The sequence below is a fragment of the Cucurbita pepo genome, chromosome 1 (genome assembly GCF_057944985.1).
Source record: "Cucurbita pepo subsp. pepo isolate OVF chromosome 1, ASM5794498v1, whole genome shotgun sequence".
Taxonomy (NCBI): Eukaryota; Viridiplantae; Streptophyta; class Magnoliopsida; order Cucurbitales; family Cucurbitaceae; genus Cucurbita; species Cucurbita pepo.
In genome coordinates, this window is record NC_141798.1 from 20,279,488 (window position 1) to 20,300,802 (window position 21,315).

Here is a 21,315-nt window from a genome sequence, read left to right on the forward strand (position 1 = left end):
TACCCAAAGAAAAAAGAAGGTATTTTTCAATTAAAAAAATTATAAAAAAATAGAAAAGGCTGTGACGCAGTAAAAACAACCATCCAATCCTTGTCTCCGGTTATTCATCCCTGTACCCTACAAGGACACGTGTCATTCAGTCAATGATACTGTACCTTTTTCTTTTTCACACATCACTGTCACCAGTGCACTCCTCCTTCAGCTCATCTCCCAATAATGCCCACACGTGCTTCCCTTCCCCCTCCCCGCCGGAAAAGCCTCCATTTTCCCACCCCCCGATTCCACTCCCAACCCTAAAATCCAGAGCTTCATTTTCTCTTCCTCCTCACTTAAATTCCCATTCCCACCACTCGAACAAATTATAACCCTTCCTCCTCCGTACCTGGATTTGACGTTTTTGTTCTGACGGGAACTGAGATCGTTGTGGGGTTCTGGGTATGTTGTGTGTTTGTTTTGTTTCATGATCTGGGTTTTTTTTGTTCTGTATTGGGTTCACTGGTATTTGAACGGAGATGGGGGCGGTGACTTCGTCCATGGCGGCGAAGTTTGCGTTCTTTCCGCCGAATCCGCCGTCGTATAAGGTGGAGGAAGTGGAGGAAGGCAGCGGGAAGCTGGCGATGACGGAGGTGGTGGCGAGGGGAAACGTCGACGTTTTGAAGCTTAGTACCAAGAGAGGGAACCAGGTTGTGGCCCTGTATGTAAAGAATTCATCGGCTACTTTAACATTGCTCTACTCTCATGGGAACGCTGCTGATTTGGGGCAGATGTACGATTTGTTTGTCGAGCTTAGTGTTCATCTTAGAGTCAACTTGATGGGGTTTGTGAACCTTTGGCTTTAAATGCTTTGTATGTAACTCATTTGAATCTGGGTTTTTGAAAGCTGCCTTTTGTCATTATGCCCTTTTTAGGTACGACTATTCGGGATATGGTCAATCTACTGGAAAGGTATGAACATTATTCTTTTTCATCTTGGTTAGATTAGAGTATGGAAATGTTTTGAATCTCAGGATCTATCCGCTTTGTTCTTAGCTTTGTCTGCTCTGTTTAAGGATGAAAAGTGGCTGGCAAATTATGTTAAGAGTATTTGATTTGAAGTCTCCACTTCGTTGTTTTATTGAGTCGAATTCAGCTGATCTTTCCCTTTTGGATCATCCCTTTCTGCAGCCAAGTGAGCAGAATACTTATGCAGACATTGAAGCTGTCTATAGATGCTTAGTGGAGAGATATGGTGCAAAGGAGGAAGATGTAATCTTATATGGGCAATCAGTTGGCAGCGGACCGACTTTAGATTTGGCTACTCGTTTACCGAACTTGAGGGCTATTGTTCTTCACAGCCCGATCTTGTCAGGTGTTCGAGTCATGTATCCGGTGAAGCGAACATTCTGGTTCGACATTTATAAGGTTTACATTCGTTAATTCCTAATGTTACTTTTAACTATTTATTGCTCGTTTGTTATGTGTTATTGATGCTCGTTCTTTCATTTTCTGTATTGCAGAATATTGACAAAATACCATTGGTCAATTGTCCAGTTCTTGTAATTCATGTGAGTTTCCTTTCGAACCTTTGGTGTTTACTAAGATCTCGAATGCTTGAACATGTGGACAGTTGGTGTACCATAGAGTAGTAGCGAAGTAAGCTAGCCTTCAAACATTGATTGATTCATCAATGCATTACCATAAAATTATGTCTTTAAATGCAATGGGAAAGACATTGTGAGATCCCACGTCAGTTGGAGAGGAGAACGAAGCATTCCTTATAAAGGTGTGGAAATCTCTCCCTAATAGACGCGTTTTAAAACTGTGAGACTGACGGCGATACGTAATGGGCCAAAACAGACAACATCTGCTAACGGTGAGCTTGAGCTGTTACAAATGATATCAGAGCCAGACACCGGGCGGTGTGCTAGCAAGGACGCTGGGCCTTGAAGGAGGAGTGGATTGTGGATCCCAAATTAGTTGGAGAGGGGAACAAAGCATTCCTTATAAGGGTGTGGAAACCTCTCCCTAACAAACACGTTTTAAAACCGTGAGGCTGACGGTGATACGTAATGGACCAAAGCGGACAACAGCTAGCAGTGGCTTGAGCTGTTACATTAGAAGTCTTGACATTTAGCATAAAATTTTGAAGACTCTGAACAGTTTGGCACCTTCCATTTCTTTATGTAAGTTCATAGGCATTTAAACCTCTTTAGATATCGCTTGAAGGATATAAAACACTTAATTTTCACGTTTGAAGCATGTCATGCTGCAGTATAGAATGAAAAGAAATATGAAGTGGATCAAGGCTGTTGCTGTAGTTCATATTTACACGAGTGTCTACCGACGCTATCCCTTGACGTGTATGAATGTCTGATCCATGAAAAGAAACATGAGCCTTGATTGAACTTGTTGGATATGTCTAGCATGCTAACTATCACCTGCCTATCAAATGATGCCATCTGACATATGATTGGTTTCTGGTTGCTACTCACTCACAAATTGTGTAATATATGTTCTTGTATCTTGATAGGGAACTGCTGATGACGTTGTTGATTGGTCCCATGGAAAGCAACTTTGGGATCTTTGTAAAGAGAAGTACGAGCCGTTATGGATAAAGGGAGGAAACCATTGTGACTTGGAACTTTTCCCACAATACATAAGACATCTCAAGAAGTTCATTTCTGCCATTGAGAAATCACATCTGAGGAGCGGAGTTCTTGGGCAAGTCACGAATCAGCTCGACATTCCGAGAAACAGCACGGATTTCAGAGAAAAATCTAGACCCAGCTCAGATCAAAGAGAAAAAACCAGAATGAGTGTTGATCAGAGAGATAAGCCAAGGATTAGCACAGACTGTAGGGAAAAGGTTAAAGTTGCAAATGATAACGGAGACCGGTCGAGGAAGATGTTAGATCGACCAGAGAAAGTGGCAACTGGTGTCGACCAGCCTGAGAAAGCGAGAAACAGCATCGACCGGTCAGCCTGCTGACTTCTCATTTCATAGCTCATAGCGCACACAATATCATGTCTACAACTTTCTTCTGATAGTCTTGATTGCATTGCGTTCTCTTGCAGGTTTGGGGACATGGTGAGATCGGTTGGACTATGCAACATCGACTGTTTCAAACCCACGGCAACACATGTATAGCGGAGCGGTCACTTGTATCGACGCGTGAGTGTTAATGATTTGTTGGTTGGTTTGGTTTGGTTTGATCAAAGGGTCTAAAAATGGTTGGTTTAGCATTGAAAGTAAAGGTAGGAAATTGATTTAACCAGGAAGTTTGATTGTGCATCTTGTTTATGCTCACAACTAATAAATCTAACCCCTCTTCCCTCTTCTTCCAAAGCTTGATTGTGTATGGTTTGTGTTAACTTTGTAATATCTCCACTTACAGAAATGGAGTTTCTTCCTTCAGAAGCTTTGTCGTGAACAAGTTTGGAATGTTCTTACTCTTTGTCTGTTGTGTAAGATCTAATTTTAACTTGTGTTGGAAAGGGCCATCGCTTACTCCATATTGTCACAGTAATTTATAATCTCTTTCTATTTTACCATTACTGTTAGATTCTTTTTACTCTCTCTCTCTATTTGAGTAAAAGGCTATTTATTTCGATCTTCATCGAAAATTTAATGTTTGGGGGTACACCCCAAACCCACCAACTGCGAGGGGCCGACGTCAATACGTAGCGGATAATATTTATTAGTGGTGAGCTTGGATTGTTACATATGGTATCAAAACCAGACATCGGACGGTGTGCTAGTGAGGACGTTAGGCCCTCGAGGGGTTAGATTGTGAAATCCCACGTCAGTTGGATTTGTATTTCTTATTAGGGTGTGGAAACCTCTCTCGGAGATGCATTTTAAAAACTTTGAGGAGAAACTCGAAAGAAAAAACTTAAATATTCGGTCTTCTAATTTTAATGTGTCTTCAAATTATAATTTAATTATTTTTTAGTTTGACAATTTAGGAGGATAATAAGATTTAGACCTCTAATCAAGGTTGATACTATTTTTACTTTTTACTTTTTAAAAAATTAAAAAATTAAAAAATTAAAAAGCAACGAATTTTTTTCTCTCTCTTTATTTTGTATAACTGGTTAAGCAACGACGTCGTTTCAAGCAAAATTGATATTTGGAGGGAGAGCTACTTGCCAGAGAGCTTTCTTCTCCTTAGCTTGCTCGAGCTGCCATTGTAATCTTGTTGCTTCGCAAGGAGGCGGAAGAGGAACATCTCGGTAACTCTCTCTCTATCTCTCGAATTGAATGAATGTTAGAAACTTGAGCGGTTCTTTCTGGTGTTCATTTTCATTAGCTTATTTGATTTGGGATAGACGGATAGTTATCGTGGAATTTAATGTGCGTAGAAGAAAATATCTGCGCATCCTCAACTTTTCTTCTTTCTCGTTCATGGGTATTGAATATACGAACATGTTCTTTCATCTCACAAGTAAAATCGAGAATGGAATCGTGGGAAACCCATCTTCCAGAGTAGCTTACGAAATTGTTTGTGAATTTAAGGTAGTTTAATATTCGTGTTCTTAGAGGCTGTTTTCTTTTCTCTGCAGGTTCACTGATTTGGAATGATTCCTCCTGGATTGTAAACTTTCTTGTTCTTTTCATGTTTAGTAAATTATGAGAGGATTGCTTATAAATCCCACTCTGATTTTATCAAATGAGTTGAATTACCAACTTCACTCGTGTTACCCGGTTAGTTGTGCACACAAGCATTTCCATGTTATTCCAGAATTGAAATCATGTATAAGGCGTAGGATAACTCATGGGGGTAATGTAGCTTCAATGTCGTCGATGAGTATTCCACGATTGAATTTCGTGGTTCGGTCCACAAAAGCCTTGGAATTTAGGACATGTGAAGAGGATGACGCTATTAGATTGGTCGTTGATGAAGGAGTCGAAGAAACGTCTCGGGAGTGGAAATCGCCTCCCTGGGGAGAAGTGAAAAATCAGGATGAGCCAATCTTTCAATCTGAAGATGTAAACCAGTCCGAAGTGTTAGAAGGGGAGGGTTTGGTAAGTGACAGAAAGGTGTATTTTCTTGAGGAAACTGATGAAGTTATGCTATCAAAGCGTATTTTAATTCTCAGTAGAAAAAATAAGGTCAGAAGTGCCATGGAATTATTCAGGTCCATGCATTTAGCAGGTCTTCTGCCAAGTTTTCATGCTTCAAATTCACTTTTAGCCTGTCTTTTGAGGAATGGGCTGTTTGATGATGGTTTACGAATCTTCGAGTTTATGAAGTCAAACAAGCTATCAACAGGGCACACTTACAGCCTTATACTCAAAGCAGTTGCTGATACTCATGGATTTCTTTCTGCTCTTGAGATGTTTAGGACATGGGAGCACGAATATGACTTAAAACAGTTCGATGCAATTGTTTATAACACGATGATATCGGTCTGTGGAAAAGAGAATAACTGGGTTGAAGCTGAGAGAATATGGAGACTAATGGAGGCAAATGGCTGTAGTGCAACACATCTAACTTATTCTCTATTGGTGAGCATGTACGTCCGCTGCAACCAGAACGAACTTGCGATCGACATTTATGTAAAGATGGTTCAAAATGATTTAAAACCAGCTAATGATACAATGCAAGCTATTATTGGCGCATCTTCAAGGGAAGGGAGGTGGGATTTTGCTTTAAGAGTCTTTCAAGATATGTTGAAATGTGGACTCGAACCTAATTCCGTTGCATTCAACACCTTGATCAATGCTCTAGGAAAAGCTAATGAGGTCACTTTAGCATTCAGCATATACAATAGGATGAAACCTATGGGTCATTCACCTGATGTTTATACATGGAAGGCTCTACTCGGTGCTCTTTACAAGGCAAATCGCTACAACGATGCTATTCGTCTCTTTGAGTTTGTGAAAAGAGAGGAGAAGGCTCAATTGAATATACATATTTACAATACCATTCTATTGTCTTGTTCAAAGCTTGGGTTATGGGATAGGGCTCTCCAAATTTTATGGGAAATGGAGGCCGCCTCTGGTCGCTTAGTTTCGGCATCATCATATAACATTGTTATTAGTGCATGTGAGATGGCTAGGAAGCCAGAAATTGCGTTGCGAGTTTACGAACGCATGATTCATCAGAAGCTCACTCCTGATACCTTCACTCTTTTGTCGCTTATCCGAAGCTGCATTTGGGGATCTTTATGGGATGAAGTGGAACTACTTCTATCTGTAAGTGTTCACCTCTATGACTCGTCCCGTGCCTCGACGACACTCCTATACTATTTTGAATAGGGACAGATCTTCCCTGTAGAAATTTAGTTCAAAATTTTCATCGCATTAGCATCATTGAAATCCATATGGTTGAACTGGAAAATGAGGCTTTCTATTAGACCATTATGGTTTTTGTTGTGTTTTTTTCTCTCTGATGATCTTACTAATCTACAATTCCTTGTCTTGATGTTCTTCTTTCGAACGTTTTTCGACATTTTGCATCGAGAATTATTTGGACGTATACCTGATAGTTGTTGTTCTTCAGAAGTCTGCACACGACGCATCTGTATACAATGCTGCCATCCAAGGAATGTGCTTAAGAGGCAAGACTGATTTAGCAAAAAAGCTTTACACGAAGATGCGCGAAATCGGTATCCAACCAGATGGAAAAACACGAGCTTTGATGCTTCAGACGTTGCCGAAGGATCGTGCTGGACTGAGGAACAGGTTGGCTTCTCGTTTCAAGAAAAGGCACAGACATTATCACCACAGGTAACATGAATGAATGTAAAAGAAGGTGTGAAAAGATTAGACTACTGTAAATGAAGTATATATTGTAGATGCATAATGCTAGCTCAAACTCATTGTTGTATAGCTTAGCAGAATCGCTGGTTGATTGCACCAGTTGGCTTATATTCCATAAAAAAGCTCAGATATCTGATGAATCGTATCCAAATTCTACGAGCGATAATCATTTGATTTATGATTTTTCAAATTTATGCTTGTTTCCTACGTTGTTGAGTATAGTTTTGTGGATAAAATACTAATTATTATTCAATAATTCATGGTCTAACAAAAAAAAAAAATATGTATTTGATGCTTTTTATTTAAAGTTTTTTTTTTCTAAAATAATAATTTTATTGAGAAAAAAAAAAAATAGAAATGACATTTTCTACATTAAAAAAAACATTTATTAAGTGAAATTTAATGTAATTATATAAGCAATTTTTACCTTTTAACTTGTATTACATTAATCTAATGGTTTTAAAAATTTATCAAATTTGGAAAGTTTATATCAAATAATTAAAATATTTAATTTTTTATGTGAAAAATAAAGGAAATGGTTCAAAACTTTCCATAAAAAAACCGAACCCGGTTCAAAATTTGTTAGCGTTCGGAAAAGCGTGATCCGCGACTTTTGTTGTCCGGACGAACAGAAGTACTTTCTTTATTTCTTGTTGTTCTTTTTTAGAAAGAAGAAATAGCCACAAATCCATCGTGTTATTCCAACATTCCTGATTCGGCCATGCATCAATTTCAATTCCCAATAAAAAAGATGAAAATATGTTAATAATGAAGCAGCTTCGTCTCGATTTCATGCACGGTTTCAGCCTGATCCTATACACCCTCGATATCAAAGCTTCATTGCTTCTTCTTCTTCCTCCAGTTCTCCTTCCTCTGCATTTCCATGTGCATTGTGGTGATTTCTAGGATTCGTACTCTGATCTTTGTTCTTTAGCTGGTTTGCTTTCTGGGTTCTTTTCTCATGAACCGACCGTGTCAATGTAGCGATCTTCTTTATGTTAGACTCGGACGAAGATCAGACTCCGCGAACGGAACGAAATCACGGGGAGACTGGGAAACGAATCACTGCGATTGGAGATTCATTGAAAGTTCTCTAATGGGGCTGTGAAGTTGATGCAAGCTAAGCGAGTATGGTCAAAGAAGGGAAGGCAGGCACTCCTGCCAAGCTAATAGTTGATGCTCTGCTTCAGCGGTTCCTCCCTCTCGCTCGACGTCGAATCGAAACCACTCAAGCTCAGGTTCATTTTCTATTTTGTTTCCTCTTCTCTGGCCCCATGTTTCCCATCTAGAAAATGTCATGTGCAGTTCTGCTAGTCCGATGAAAATGTTATAATAGTCACTTTGTTGGAAATGTGAAGAAAAATGGATGTGCTTACTTTTTCCATTACTATCATCACGAATTATTGTTACAATTCGAGGATTTTTTTGATGTTGGGTGTATACCGTGTATTATCTGGTACTCTGATAGATTCTTTTCAGTTTTTCTGGATGCCAGTTGCCCAGTGCTTAATGATTTCTTGTGATTTCTTGATCTGGCGGGCACGTTTTGTCGTTGTTCTATGCACTCTGACGAGCATGTCACGAAATCAATTTTCATTCATGTCCATTTATGTTGTGTAGTACTATTTTGTAAAGAATCCACCACTTTCGTTACTTGATTGCCTCAATTTGCAGGATGGACAATATCTTCGACCATCAGACCCTGCCTATGAGCAAGTACTGGATTCCTTGGCAATGGTTGCCACACACACGCCTGTACCACTTTTAGAGGCACTTCTTCGATGGAGAGAAAGGTGCCTCAACTTACCTAGTCTCCTCTATTTTCAGTTATCGTTCTCTTAAGGACAATGTCCTGATACTGACCTGTTTCTCACTGCCAATTGGAATCAGTTTGAGAGAGAATCAATAACTTTTATGTAACATTTCTTAGTTTCAACGTCCTATTTTTGAACATTTCTTTTAATGAATACAAGTATCTTGGCGTAATTGTGTTGCATGAACGGGTGTGTTTATCGTAATTTTTAAAACAATTTGGAAATAAAATCTTACCAATTAAGAGAAAGTACAACTAAAATAAGAGGATAACATCCTCTGACCTCTGTGTAAAGTAAACTGGGATTGGGATTTGGGAATAAGTGTTCAATAGGGGTATGGTTAAACAAATGTTGTCAAGTGTGTGGTGAAAGGTGGAGAAATTGTGATTGTTTTGAAGGGTATATTGGTAAAGAAGTGTGGTGGCGACGAGAGTGTGCGTCGACCTGTGTTTTATAGTGATTAGCTTGTTACTGTGTGGGGCTTTACAGTTTTGAAGTAGAGATGCGTTGAGGAGAAACTTATTTTAAGAAACGTGTAAAAAGTGGTTTTGAAGAAAATTGGATAATTGATAAGTGAAGGGAAAATATCCTTCAAGGGTTTTAGTTTTAGATAGGGCGACTTACTCTTTATGTTTTTCTTTGTGCTTGCGGCTGAGTTCCTAAGTAGGTGATAGAACATCAGACTCACATGACTTTAGAAGGAAGAAGAATTTCGTGGGCCTATCCTAGGCAGTGATCTTGATGTTATGAAGTGGAAAGGAGAGTTTGAGAAACATGTTTGTTAGAGGTGGCCATGTTAAGATGAGGGTGTAAAAAGAGGGGAGTGTGCATATTCAAATGGAGCTAATGTGTTTAGTTTTTGTTCTTTGCAATTCTCCTTTGTTTTGAAATGCTGCTTACTCTTAATAAGATATTGTTAGGACACTGCCGCCAGATAATCTTTTCTTATAGTTCTTTTACAATTTCTCTTTTTCTCCTCATTGCAGCGAATCTCCCAAGGGTGCAAATAACACATCTACTTTCCAAAGAAAGGTTTGCTTATTTTGTGAAAACAATTTAAAATGAATGTTGCTGTTTGAAAGCTTTATGGTTGCCATGTCAATGGAAAGTTTCCAATCGTCTCAGTTGTTGTGGATTGGCATTAGTCTTAGTTGTTGAGGGTCGTCATTAATTCTTGATGATTCTTACCAATTGGTATCTTCATCAGGTTAAATAGTTCAAAATGTTAATGAACTTATGTCATATGGAGCTATCAAAGCCAAATATCTGTTGTTATCTGGTTAAATTTCATTAATTAACGGTATGTTTTACTTTTTCAGTCGGACTGTTTTCTTCCCTACCTATTTTCCTTGGCTATCAAAACTAACTATCCACACATTTTCCCTTGTGGCTTATTTTCTTGTAACTTTTGGATCCTTTACAACTATAGGAATAATCTCTTTTAGTTTCTTTTTTTCTTGGCTTGAGGATCTACCATCTAATCATCCCTTCGCCAGGCGTGGGCTCGTAGGGAAATTTTGTATTTCTGTGTTTGTTAACAATGAAAGAAACATTCACCTGTTCAAATTTTCCTCTTGAGTGTGCTTTTAAATTCAAGTACTATTCATTTTGCTCAGTAGGTAAAGTTTCCAAAAAGGTTTTCAACGGTACTTTATTCTAGAAAAGTTTTCATCATTTGTTTTTTTGTTTCCAAAATAATTCGTTCTAACAGAGATGGGATAGTGTCCTTGATATCATTGCTTTAAAATCCCTTGTTCGGAGAAGTTTGCTTTATTAACTTGGAAGTTATTATGATATACTTTCTCGGGGCATAGCTTGCAGTTGAGTGCATATTTTGCTCTGCGTGTATTCGCTTTGTGGAGTGCTGCCCTCAGGAAGAACTCACTGGTTTGCACAGTGTTCTATTGAACTAGTTTAAGTTATTTTTCTTCTTTTGTAGCTAATTGGCAGCGGTTTATCATTGTAGAGAAGCTTTGGTCTGGGCTTGAAAACTTCGTTTTTGATTGGCTAATTAATGCGGACAGGTAAGGTTGCTTTGGCTTTGATAATGAACTATCCAGTTTATTCTATTTTCCTGGCGCAGATATAATCTTTCATTAAAATAAATAGATCAGTATGGAAATTCCGTAATCGTTTGACTGACTTTGAAATTTCCCTTTCTTTGTTCTTGAAATTTAATATTTAGAATGGTAAGCTTTATTTTTATTTTTAGAAATTGTTGTATCCTTTTGTTTGAGTCGTGGAAGCTTCATTTCAAGCATTTCTTGCGCTATGCTCTGTATGGATAGAAACTTTGTCGTTTGTACCATAATTGCTTGCCAATGCTTTGATACTGAATATAGAAGTTTGGTGACTTTTAACTTCTCAGGAATCAACGAAAAGTTTGCGTTTCTCGTCAAATAAAAAATAAAAAATACTGAATGTAGCATTGAAATTCTGTCTGCATCTTGTAGACCAAAGTTTACTATCTTTTGCAGCTTTATCTTTATGTGATATTTACTTACATTGAGGCGTTTTTGTTCCGCTTTAGTTTTGTCATCTTGTTATGTTTTTTCACTCCCTCGTGGAGTTTGTATTTTCTGAGTTTGAGTGTCCTTTCATTTTCTTAATGAAAATTTTGTTTTTTAGTTAAAAAAAAAAATTGTTATTAGATTTATTCCCTTTGTTAATATCAAGGGTGGATCTACGTAGGGGCCACAGAGTGTCCCCACATTTAATGATTTTATATATTGTTGCAAGTCTCATGTTGCAAGTTTTTCTTATTTATGAACTTTCTTATTTAATTGTATATCTGATCGATACATGAATTCAAAAATGTCAAATAGGTTGAGAACTTATGAGTCATAATTTTTAAAATTTTTGTTGAATATACTGAAGACTTGTTGAATATAATATTGAAGTTCAATAATTTATTTGACACAAAATTGAAACTTCAGTGCTACTAAATATTTTTTCTAAAGTTTATAGACCTTATAGACACAAATTTAATTTAATAACCTTATATGAAATTTCCCCCCTTTAACATTAATTCTTGGATCTGGCACTGGTTTATATCGGCGGGATTATAATCATTTATCAGACAATACGACTTTGATGTCCAGATATTGGCAAATTGTTTAGAGAGATGTGCTTGTGCATATATACCTGTTGTTTTTCTTATTGACAAGGAAATTCTTTTTAGTTCTGAGTAAATGTCATTGCAGGGTCGTTAGCCAGGTTGAATATCCCTCATTAGTCGATTTGCGAGGGCTTCTTTTGGATCTTGTTGCACAGCTGTTAGGTGCTTTGTCTCGCATCAGGTGAACAATTTCGTCCTAACATTTGAAACTTATTTGAATTGGACTTCTCGCATGTAATATTTTCAATATAATTTTCAGGTTTACATAAGCTTTATTTTTATACCATAGCATTGGAATTCTACTTGTTTATAGTCATGTTACTTGAATTAAAAAGGGGTTAAAACATTTATACTCTGTTGGGTTATTATTTGCAGGTTTAATTCTGTGACTGAACGCTTCTTCATGGAACTCAATACTCGTCGGATAGACACTAGTGTTTTACGAAGTGAAACTCTTAGTATAATCAACGGGATGCGCTACCTTAAGCTTGGGGTATGTATATAGTTTATTTTTATGAAAAGTCGTATGAAGATAACAGCATTGCATGAACTTCACTTCTCAGGTTAAGACCGAGGGTGGATTGAATGCATCTGCATCTTTTTTGGCTAAAGCCAACCCTCTTAATCGTGCTCCACATAAGCGCAAAAGTGAGCTTCACCATGCCCTCTGCAATATGCTTTCAAACATCCTTGCACCTCTGGCAGATGGAGGGAAGGGCCAATGGTCGCCTTCTGGTGTTGAACGTTCACTAAATTTATGGTATGAAGCTGTTGGACGAATTCGAGCACAACTGATGCATTGGATGGATAAACAGAGCAAACACATTAATGTAAGTGGGCTCCATTCTGTCTCCTCCCTGTAAAGAGGTCAATATTTTATTTACTATATTATATTTATAAATTTGGGTTGGAGTTTTTTTTTCTGTTTTGGCTTTTTGACATGCATGGCGTGGTCTGTTAGCTTTTTTTGTATCTCACACCGTTCTTGATGAAAAAATTGTATCTTCTGAAGAACATAGAGGATATATCGTTTGGAGATAAATATATGCTAAGGTAATTATATTTCTAACAGTTATCAGATACAGTAAAATAAAAAATTGCTGATAAAAGTATATTTTCCAAAATTGATGAGATTGTTGTCTCTGGTAGTAGCCGAACAAATTTGGTTAGCTAGATATCTTTGAGGTCATAATACTTTTGGATTTCATAGTAACATTCTTCTTCATATCCAACATCATGTCTGTTTTTCCTGTTGTGCTTTACATCAGTAGTCTTTGTGTTCTAGGTTGGTTATCCGTTGGTCACTCTTCTTCTCTGTCTTGGTGATCCTCAAATATTTCACAACAACCTAAGCCCCCATATGGAGTATCTCTACAAGCTCCTTAGAGTAAGTACAATTTACTTTTGAATTAAGGAAGTTAATGATGACTATAGCTAACTCTAAAAGATCCTCGACTCTTCTTCAATGTTCAATTTAGGAAGTTTCTAAAGTATATTTGAATGGAAAATGAAAGTGGCATCCCGTTTCCATCACTCATATTTATGAAATGTTGGTTTGATTGTGCAGGACAAGAATCATCGATTTATGGCCTTGGACTGTCTTCATCGGGTTTTAAGGTTTTACTTGAGTGTTCATGCAGCTAATCAGGCCCCAAATCGCATATGGGACTACTTAGACAGTGTGACTTCGCAAATTCTTACAGTTATAAAGAAAGGATTGCTTACTCAAGATGTTCAACATGATAAACTAGTTGAGTTTTGTGTGACTATTTCGGAACATAGTATTGATTTTGCAATGAACCACTTGTTATTGGAATTATTAAAACAAGAGAGTTCTGGTGAGGGAAAAGTTATTGGTCTTCGTGTTCTCCTTGCCATTGTTACATCTCCTTCGGGCCAGCAAATTGGCTCGGATATATTTAAAGGTAACCAACTAGTTAAGAGCCTCCGAACTTGCTAAAGGTACATTGTTTAATCTAATCAACTTTGTTGCATCGGCAGGTCATGATATTAGCCACTATGTTCCAAAGGTGAGGGCAGCAATTGAATTAATTTTAAGGTCGTGTCATAGAACCTACCGTCGGGCTCTTCTAACTTCTTCAAGGAACAACATTGGTAATTTGTTTTCTAATTTTTTACAGTGCCTATTTGTAAGAAGATAGTTTGGGCGTTAAAAGAATTGAAGATTGAGGACCTCACTGAGGTGCATACCTAGGAGAGCCTGCTTTACTTGATAATAGATAAGGTGTCAAGGGTGTACATGGTGCCTACATGTATTGCATAATGAACACCTTAATGCTACAGTATGTTGCGCGAACTGCCATATTAGAGTGAAAAATAAAATATTCATCATTAAATAGCTTTGAATCAACAGCCCAGAAACTAGTCATATTTTTAATAAATCTATAAGCACGAACTTCTTAAAAATCAACAAAGCTTTTCTCCTTTGGGATGCAGACAATCTCCAATTAATTATGAGATCTTGTGCATTTGTATCTGTTTTAGTTGTTGCCCGCTTCTTACAAGAATGGTTTGAGTCTCTTTAGTTAGTGTTGTTTTTGCCTGTTTTAGGACATGCTAATTTAAACTTTAGGTCATTTTAGCTTCTGACATCTCCTTTCTTGCTATAGTTGAATACTTCCTACTCAAGTTTTATTATTATACTTGTGAAAGCTGTATACTTCTCGTTTGATCTTCTTTTTCTTAAACTTAAGTATCTAGCTTTTATTTTTATGGGAAAATTGAAAGCGAATTGTTCTCTTCTTAGATTCTGTGACAAAGGAGAAGTCCCAAGGATATCTTTTCCAGTCAGTCCTGAAGTGTATACCATATTTGATCGAAGAAGTTGGAAGGAGTGATAAAATAACTGATATAATACCTCAGCATGGAATTAGTATTGATCCTGGTGTTCGAGAAGAAGCAGTCCAGGTACTGAACAGGATAGTAAGATATCTTCCTCATCGTCGCTTTGCTGTAATGCGAGGGATGGCTAACTTCATCCTACGGCTTCCTGATGAATGTTCACTTCTTATACAAACATCATTGGGGCGCTTGCTGGAACTTATGCGATTTTGGAGAGCTTGTTTGATTGAGGACTTTCTGGAAAATGAGGCCAATGATGAGAAGCGTACAGTTCAAAGAACTGAAGGGTTCAAGAAGCCATCATTTCTTCATCAGTCAGGAGAATCAATTGAATTTCGTGCTTCAGAGATGGATGCAGTTGGTTTGATCTTCCTTAGTTCTGTGGATGGTCAAGTTAGGCATACAGCATTGGAGTTATTGCGCTGTGTGCGTGCCTTGCGGAATGACATTCAAGACCTTGCAATACTTGACCAACCAGATTATACTTTTAAATATGATGCTGAGCCAATATTTATTATAGATGTAGTAGAGGAGCATGGGGTATTTTTCTTATAATGCCTTTTGCACTTCTCAGCAGTTCCTCTTCACTTGACTCATTGAACTGCAATGATCTCAAACTGGATTATTCAACTACAGGATGACATTGTTCAAAGCTGTTACTGGGATTCAGGGCATCCGTTTGATTTGAAGCGAGAATGTGATGCAATCCCTCCAGATGTTACTCTTCAGTCCATAGTATTTGAAAGCCTTGACAAGAACAGATGGGCACGTTGTCTCAGTGAGTTGGTTAAGTTTGCTTCTGAGGTATGCCCAACTTCTGTTCAGGAAGCAAGGTAAATTATGCTTTTCCCAAAAACTGTGCTTTCTTGAAAATTATATCTTTAAGGATTTGCTGGGTTGCTTTTTGGCGGCTCTTTTATGAGCTACTGTCCAATATTGGGCCTTCTTTGTCTCTCTGTGATTTAATGGTCAACATTTGAAGTTTCTGCTCTAGTATGTATTTTATACATAATTTTGGCTGGCAGGGTTGAGGTTTTGCAACGTCTTGCTCATGTCACACCAGTTGATTTAGGTGGAAAGGCCCATCAATCCCAAGATTCAGACAACAAATTGGATCAGTGGCTAATGTATGCTATGTTCTTATGTTCATGCCCCCCAAATCCCAAAGAAAGTCCTGCCTCAGGAAAGGCCAAAGAACTTTATCACTTTATTTTCCCTTCAATAAAGTCTGGATCAGAACCGCGCGTGGTCAGTACATTTTCTAGACAAGTTTTCTGCCTCAACTTTATTTTCTTTTCCTTTTTATGTCTCACCTGTGGTTTGTAAATTGTTTGGTTTTAAATAAACTAACTAAATTAAGTTTGTTTACCAGTACTAAAGTTTGTCAGTTCTCCTAATTCAGAATGCAGCCACCATGGCTCTTGGACACTCGCATTTGGAAGCTTGTGAATTAATGTTCAGTGAGCTCGCATCTTTTACCAACGAAGTTTCCCAGGAGACTGAGGGAAAGCCAAAATGGAAGGTATTATTCAAAGTGCATTGTCTTTTATCAAATGATGTATGTGAAGTAGTTTTGTTTTGTATTTTGAGATTCAATATGCATTTGTAGAGTTTCTTAACTGGAATACATAATACTTTCTGGGCCAAAACTTTATACTCGCAAGTATAACCACCAATTGCTTGCATTCTAAAGCAATCAAGAACTGGAGTTGGAGCATACTCTGGAAAAGAATGGTTATAAAGATGAATGATTAGTTGAATGTCTTACATGCATGATTGTGCATTTATCAACGTGAAAGAGCCTTTTGTAATCCCATGGATTCTATCTCTTTTGTAAATTTCATACGTTAGTGCAAGTGTTTCTTGTATTCAGGTGCTTTCATATCAAAATTTCTTCTTGTGATGACTAACTGACTTCCATACTTTCAGAGCCAAAAACCACGACGTGAGGAGCTTCGTATTCATATTGCAAATATTTACCGTACTGTTGCAGATAAAATTTGGCCTGGCATGCTGGCGCGTAAATCAGTTTTTCGTCGCCATTATCTCAAGTTCATCGATGAGACAACCAAACAAATTTTAACAGCACCTACGGACAGCTTTCAGGAAATGCAACCTCTTAGATATTCACTTGCTTCTGTTCTGAGATCTCTAGCCCCAGAATTTGTTGAGACAAAGTCAGAGAAATTTGACCTTAGAACTAGAAAGCGGCTATTTGACCTTCTACTCTCTTGGTCTGATGATACAGGTGGTTCATGGGGCCAGGATGGTCTAAGCGATTATAGACGAGAGGTAGAACATTACAAATCTTCTCAGCATGCTCGGTCGAAAGAATCTGTCGATAAGAATCCATTGGATAAAGATCTTAGTGAACAAATTGAAGGAATCTGGGCTTCCATGACTGCTATGGCTTCACTCTTGTATGGGCCCTGCTTCGATGATAATGCTAGGAAAATGAGTGGCAGGGTCATTTCTTGGATAAATAGTCTGTTTATTGAACCTGCACTCAGGGCTCCTTTTGGTTATTCACCGGCTGATCCTAGAACTCCATCTTACCCTAAGTCCGTAGAAGGCAGCCGTGGCACTGCTGGTCGTGATAGGCAAAAGGGGGTTAACAATCGTGTTTCATTAGCAAAATTGGCTTTGAAGAATCTCCTCATTACAAATTTGGACCTGTTTCCTGCTTGCATTGATCAGGTAAGATAATTCTTTTATATCTTCTGCGACGGATTTTGTCTGGTTAAAATTTACAACAGAGTTCTCTTTTTATCTTCAGTGCTACTACTCCGATGCTGGCATAGCTGATGGTTACTTCAGCGTGCTGGCAGAGGTTTATATGCGTCAAGAGATACCAGAATGTGAAATCCAAAGGCTTTTGAGCTTAATTCTATACAAGGTGGTGGACCCTAGTAGACAAATTCGTGATGATGCTCTTCAGATGCTTGAGACTCTTTCTGTTCGTACGTGGGCTGTAAATGGCATGGAGGGACCAGGGAGCTATCGAGCAGCCGTTGTTGGTAACCTTCCTGATTCATACCAACAGTTTCAGTATAAGCTCTCTTGTAAACTCGCTAAAGATCACCCTGGATTGAGTCAACTGCTTTGTGAGGAGATAATGCAAAGGCAACTTGATGCAGTTGATGTCATAGCTCAACATCAGGTTCTTACGTGCATGGCTCCATGGATTGAGAACCTTAATTTCTGGAAACTAAAGGACTCAGGTTGGAGTGATAGACTTCTTAAAAGCCTTTATTATGTCACATGGCGACACGGGGATCAGTTTCCTGATGAAATCGAAAAGCTCTGGAGCACGATTGCTAGCAAACCGAGGAACGTAAGTCCAGTTCTGGATTTCTTAATCACGAAAGGAATTGAAGATTGTGATTCCAATGCATCTGCAGAAATAAGTGGTGCTTTTGCCACATATTTCTCAGTTGCAAAGCGGGTGAGTTTGTACTTAGCACGGATTTGTCCTCAGCGTACTATTGATCACCTGGTCTACCAATTGGCGCAGCGCATGCTGGAAGACAGCATCGAGCCAGTTGGTGTCGGTTTCAAGGGGGATTTAAGTGGGAACTTTGTATTGGAATTCTCTCAGGGGCCTCTAGTTGCCCAAGTTACTTCTGTTGTGGACAGCCAACCACACATGTCACCACTACTTGTACGTGGATCCCTTGATGGTCCGAGAAATACTAGTGGGAACTTAAACTGGAAAACAGCTGGTGTAACAGGCCGAAGTGGATCTGGCCCTCTAAGTTCAATGTCTCCTGAGTTGAACATTCCTCCAGTAAATATAGCGCGTTCAGGCCAACTAATTCCAGGTTTAGTAAACATGTCCGGTCCTTTGAAGGGTGTTAGAAGTTCTACTGGAAGTATACGAAGTCGGCATGTTTCCAGGGACAATGTTGACTATCTCCTTGACATGCCAAGCTCTGGTGAAGATGGGCTTCATTCTGGGGTTGCTGTCCATGGGGTGAATGCTAAAGAACTACGTTCTGCGCTACAGTGTCATCAACAACATTCTCTGACACATGCAGACATCGCATTGATCCTCCTCGCTGAAATTGCGTATGAGAACGATGAAGATTTCCGCGAGCACTTGCCGTTGCTTTTCCATGTCACCTTTGTTTCTCTGGATAGTTCGGAAGACATTGTGTTAGAACATTGCCAGCAATTGCTTGTTAATTTACTATATTCACTTGCAGGTCGTCACTTGGAACTTTATGAAGTTGAAAACATTGATGGAGAGAATAGGCAACAGGTTGTCAGCCTGATCAAGTATGTTCAGTCAAAGCGTGGAAGCATGATGTGGGAGAACGAAGACCCGTCGGTTGTGAGAGCCGAGCTTCCTAGTGCAGTACTTCTCTCTGCTCTGGTTCTGAGCATGGTGGATGCCATCTTCTTCCAAAGTGATTTACGAGAGACGTGGGGATTGGAGGCACTGAAATGGGCCATGGAATGTACATCACGACACCTTGCTTGTCGCTCACACCAGATATACCGTGCATTACGACCGAGTGTTACAAGTGATACTTGTGTGTCTCTCCTTCGTTGCCTACATAGATGTCTGGGAAATCCGGTACCCCCGGTATTGGGGTTCATTATGGAAATCCTGTTAACCTTGCAGGTAATGGTAGAGAACATGGAGCCTGAAAAGATGATACTCTATCCTCAACTCTTCTGGGGGTGCGTGGCTATGATGCACACAGATTTTGTCCATGTATACTGCCAGGTTCTCGAGCTCTTCTCTCGAGTGATGGATCGTTTATCATTTTGGGACAAAACAACTGAAAACGTACTCCTTTCAAGCATGCCTCGAGATGGATTTGATACTAATAACGTCATTGGAGACTTCCAACGGATCGATACTAGAATGGGCTATGAGAAGCCTCCATCCACTGGGAATCTTCCAACGTTTGAAGGTGTTCAGCCTCTTGTACTTAAAGGGCTAATGTCAACTGTTAGTCATGGTGTCTCAATAGAGGTTCTTTTACGGATTACAGTGCACTCATGTGATTCCATATTCGGCGATGCAGAAACGAGACTTCTGATGCACATCACAGGCTTACTTCCATGGCTCTGCTTGCAGCTCAGTAAGGATCCACTGAAAGGACCAACTTCACCACTCCAGCAACAACATAAAAAAGCATGCTCAGTTGCATCCAATATTTCTATCTGGTGTCGAGCCAAATCACTCGACGAATTAGCCAATGTTTTCATGGCGTACTCTCGAGGCGAGATCAAGAGTATTGAAACCCTTCTTGCTTGTGTCTCCCCTTTACTCTGCAACGAGTGGTTTCCACAGTACTCGGCGCTGGCTTTCGGGCACTTGCTACGCTTACTGGAGAAAGGGCCAGTCGAATACCAGCGTGTAATACTGCTCATGCTCAGAGCATTACTCCGGCATACTCCTGTGGATGCTTCCCAAAGTCCACATATGTATGCAATCGTCTCACAGTTGGTGGAGAGCACATTGTGCTGGGAGGCATTGAGTGTGTTAGAAGCTCTTCTACGGAGTTGTAGTTCAATGACAAATCCACACCCATATGAACCAGAGTCCTTTGAAAATGGACTGGGTGGAGTGATGGACAAGATTTTGGCTCCTCAGACATCGTTCAAGGCTCCCTTACAACATGGTTTTTTATCAACGTCTGGATCAAATGAATCAGGAGCCTCAGCAAGAGAGGTGGCTCTGCAGAATACACGGCTTATTCTTGGGCGGGTTCTTGATACCTGCGTACTGGGAAAGCGGAGAGACTACAGAAGGCTGGTTCCTTTCGTTACCAGTATTGGGAATTCTTAACTTGAATCTCTCTCTCAGTAATTTCTTGTTGTGTAAATGCAATGTATATACACATCAAGAGAAGTTTTGTAGGTAGTCTTCATTCATATTCTTAGTACTGGTAACCATTCATATTCAAGCTTGGTAACCGTAAATATATTTTTTTACTGAATCATTGAGATCCTACAATGGTGTAGAAATCTCTCTTTAGTAGATACGTTTTAAAACCATGAGATTGATAGCAATAGGTAGTGAGCCAAAATAGACAATATTTAATAACGGTGGGTTTGAGTTTTTAAAAAGGGTATCAGAGTCACTGGGCCGTGTGCCAGTGAGGATGCTGGCCCCTGAGGGGGTGAAACACGTTTTATAAAAAATTGTGAGTTGGCGACGATACAACGAGCCAAAAATGACAATTTATCCATTGCGGAAAATTCCCCACTCCTATCTCCCATAGGAGTCTGGGCCGTGTCTCAGTCCCAGTGTGGCTGATCATCCTCTTGGACTAGCTAGTGATCATCACCTTGATAAGCTATTGCCTCACCAACTAGCTAATCAAACGCGAACCCCTCTTTAGGCGGATTCCTCATTTTGCTCCTCAGCGTACAGGGTATTAGTGGTCGTTTTCAGCTGTTGTTCCCCTGCCAAGGGCAGGTTCTTACGCATTACTCACCCATCCGGCACTAGAAACACCACTTCCTGTCCGACTTGCACGTGTTAAGCATGTCGCTAATGTTCATCCTGAGCCAAGATCGAATTCTCCATGAGATTCATAGTTGCATTACTTATAGCTTCCTTGTTCGTAGACAAAGCTAATTCAAAATACATTAGAGATGTATTTAACGTAAATTTAAAAGTTTAAATTTGTAATTTTAGAAATAGCGGTAGGATACAAAATGCAGGGCTAAATTTGTAATTTTATAATTGGGCTTCACAAAATTAAAAAAATAAATAAAGAATTGAAGAATATGTTTTAAAATTTAAACCAAGAGAG

At 39.1% G+C, this 21,315-nt stretch overlaps 3 protein-coding genes across 3 annotated transcripts; all 3 read left to right on the top strand.

The window, feature by feature from the left end:
- Positions 1-205: 205 nt before the first annotated feature.
- Positions 206-3,492, top strand: LOC111777517 (uncharacterized). Its single transcript, XM_023657199.2, has 6 exons — positions 206-817; positions 909-945; positions 1,165-1,401; positions 1,497-1,544; positions 2,510-2,955; positions 3,055-3,492. Exons 1-6 carry the CDS (start codon positions 513-515, stop codon positions 3,125-3,127), a joined length of 1,146 nt encoding a protein of 381 aa, XP_023512967.1. The 5' UTR covers positions 206-512; the 3' UTR covers positions 3,128-3,492.
- Positions 3,493-4,075: 583 nt separating this feature from the next.
- Positions 4,076-6,952, top strand: EMB2076 (Pentatricopeptide repeat (PPR) superfamily protein). Its single transcript, XM_023669923.2, has 3 exons — positions 4,076-4,212; positions 4,543-6,178; positions 6,486-6,952. The coding sequence occupies exons 2-3, from the start codon at positions 4,610-4,612 to the stop codon at positions 6,714-6,716; spliced, it is 1,800 nt and encodes a 599-aa protein (XP_023525691.2). The 5' UTR covers positions 4,076-4,212; positions 4,543-4,609; the 3' UTR covers positions 6,717-6,952.
- Positions 6,953-7,446: 494 nt separating this feature from the next.
- Positions 7,447-20,493, top strand: LOC111797689 (uncharacterized). Its single transcript, XM_023684365.2, has 17 exons — positions 7,447-7,983; positions 8,420-8,538; positions 9,546-9,591; positions 10,374-10,446; positions 10,526-10,583; positions 11,763-11,858; positions 12,053-12,170; positions 12,241-12,507; positions 12,963-13,064; positions 13,245-13,602; positions 13,679-13,792; positions 14,445-15,079; positions 15,176-15,372; positions 15,565-15,787; positions 15,942-16,061; positions 16,469-17,236; positions 17,316-20,493. The coding sequence occupies exons 1-17, from the start codon at positions 7,876-7,878 to the stop codon at positions 20,340-20,342; spliced, it is 6,429 nt and encodes a 2,142-aa protein (XP_023540133.2). The 5' UTR covers positions 7,447-7,875; the 3' UTR covers positions 20,343-20,493.
- Positions 20,494-21,315: the final 822 nt, after the last annotated feature.

What these genes read in the sequence shown, in the direction of transcription:
- LOC111777517 (XM_023657199.2), top strand. Translation starts at nt 513, where the DNA reads ATGGGGGCGGTGACTTCGTCCATGGCGGCGAAGTTTGCGTTCTTTCCG. An exon ending in CTTAGAGTCAACTTGATGGG is followed by an intron (nt 818 to 908) that starts GTTTGTGAACCT and finishes TGCCCTTTTTAG; the next exon opens with GTACGACTATTCGGGATATG. An exon ending in TCTGGTTCGACATTTATAAG is followed by an intron (nt 1,402 to 1,496) that starts GTTTACATTCGT and finishes TCTGTATTGCAG; the next exon opens with AATATTGACAAAATACCATT.
- EMB2076 (XM_023669923.2), top strand. Translation starts at nt 4,610, where the DNA reads ATGAGAGGATTGCTTATAAATCCCACTCTGATTTTATCAAATGAGTTG. An exon ending in AAGTGGAACTACTTCTATCT is followed by an intron (nt 6,179 to 6,485) that starts GTAAGTGTTCAC and finishes GTTGTTCTTCAG; the next exon opens with AAGTCTGCACACGACGCATC.
- LOC111797689 (XM_023684365.2), top strand. Translation starts at nt 7,876, where the DNA reads ATGGTCAAAGAAGGGAAGGCAGGCACTCCTGCCAAGCTAATAGTTGAT. An exon ending in TGCGCTACCTTAAGCTTGGG is followed by an intron (nt 12,171 to 12,240) that starts GTATGTATATAG and finishes TTCACTTCTCAG; the next exon opens with GTTAAGACCGAGGGTGGATT. An exon ending in ATGTAGTAGAGGAGCATGGG is followed by an intron (nt 15,080 to 15,175) that starts GTATTTTTCTTA and finishes ATTCAACTACAG; the next exon opens with GATGACATTGTTCAAAGCTG.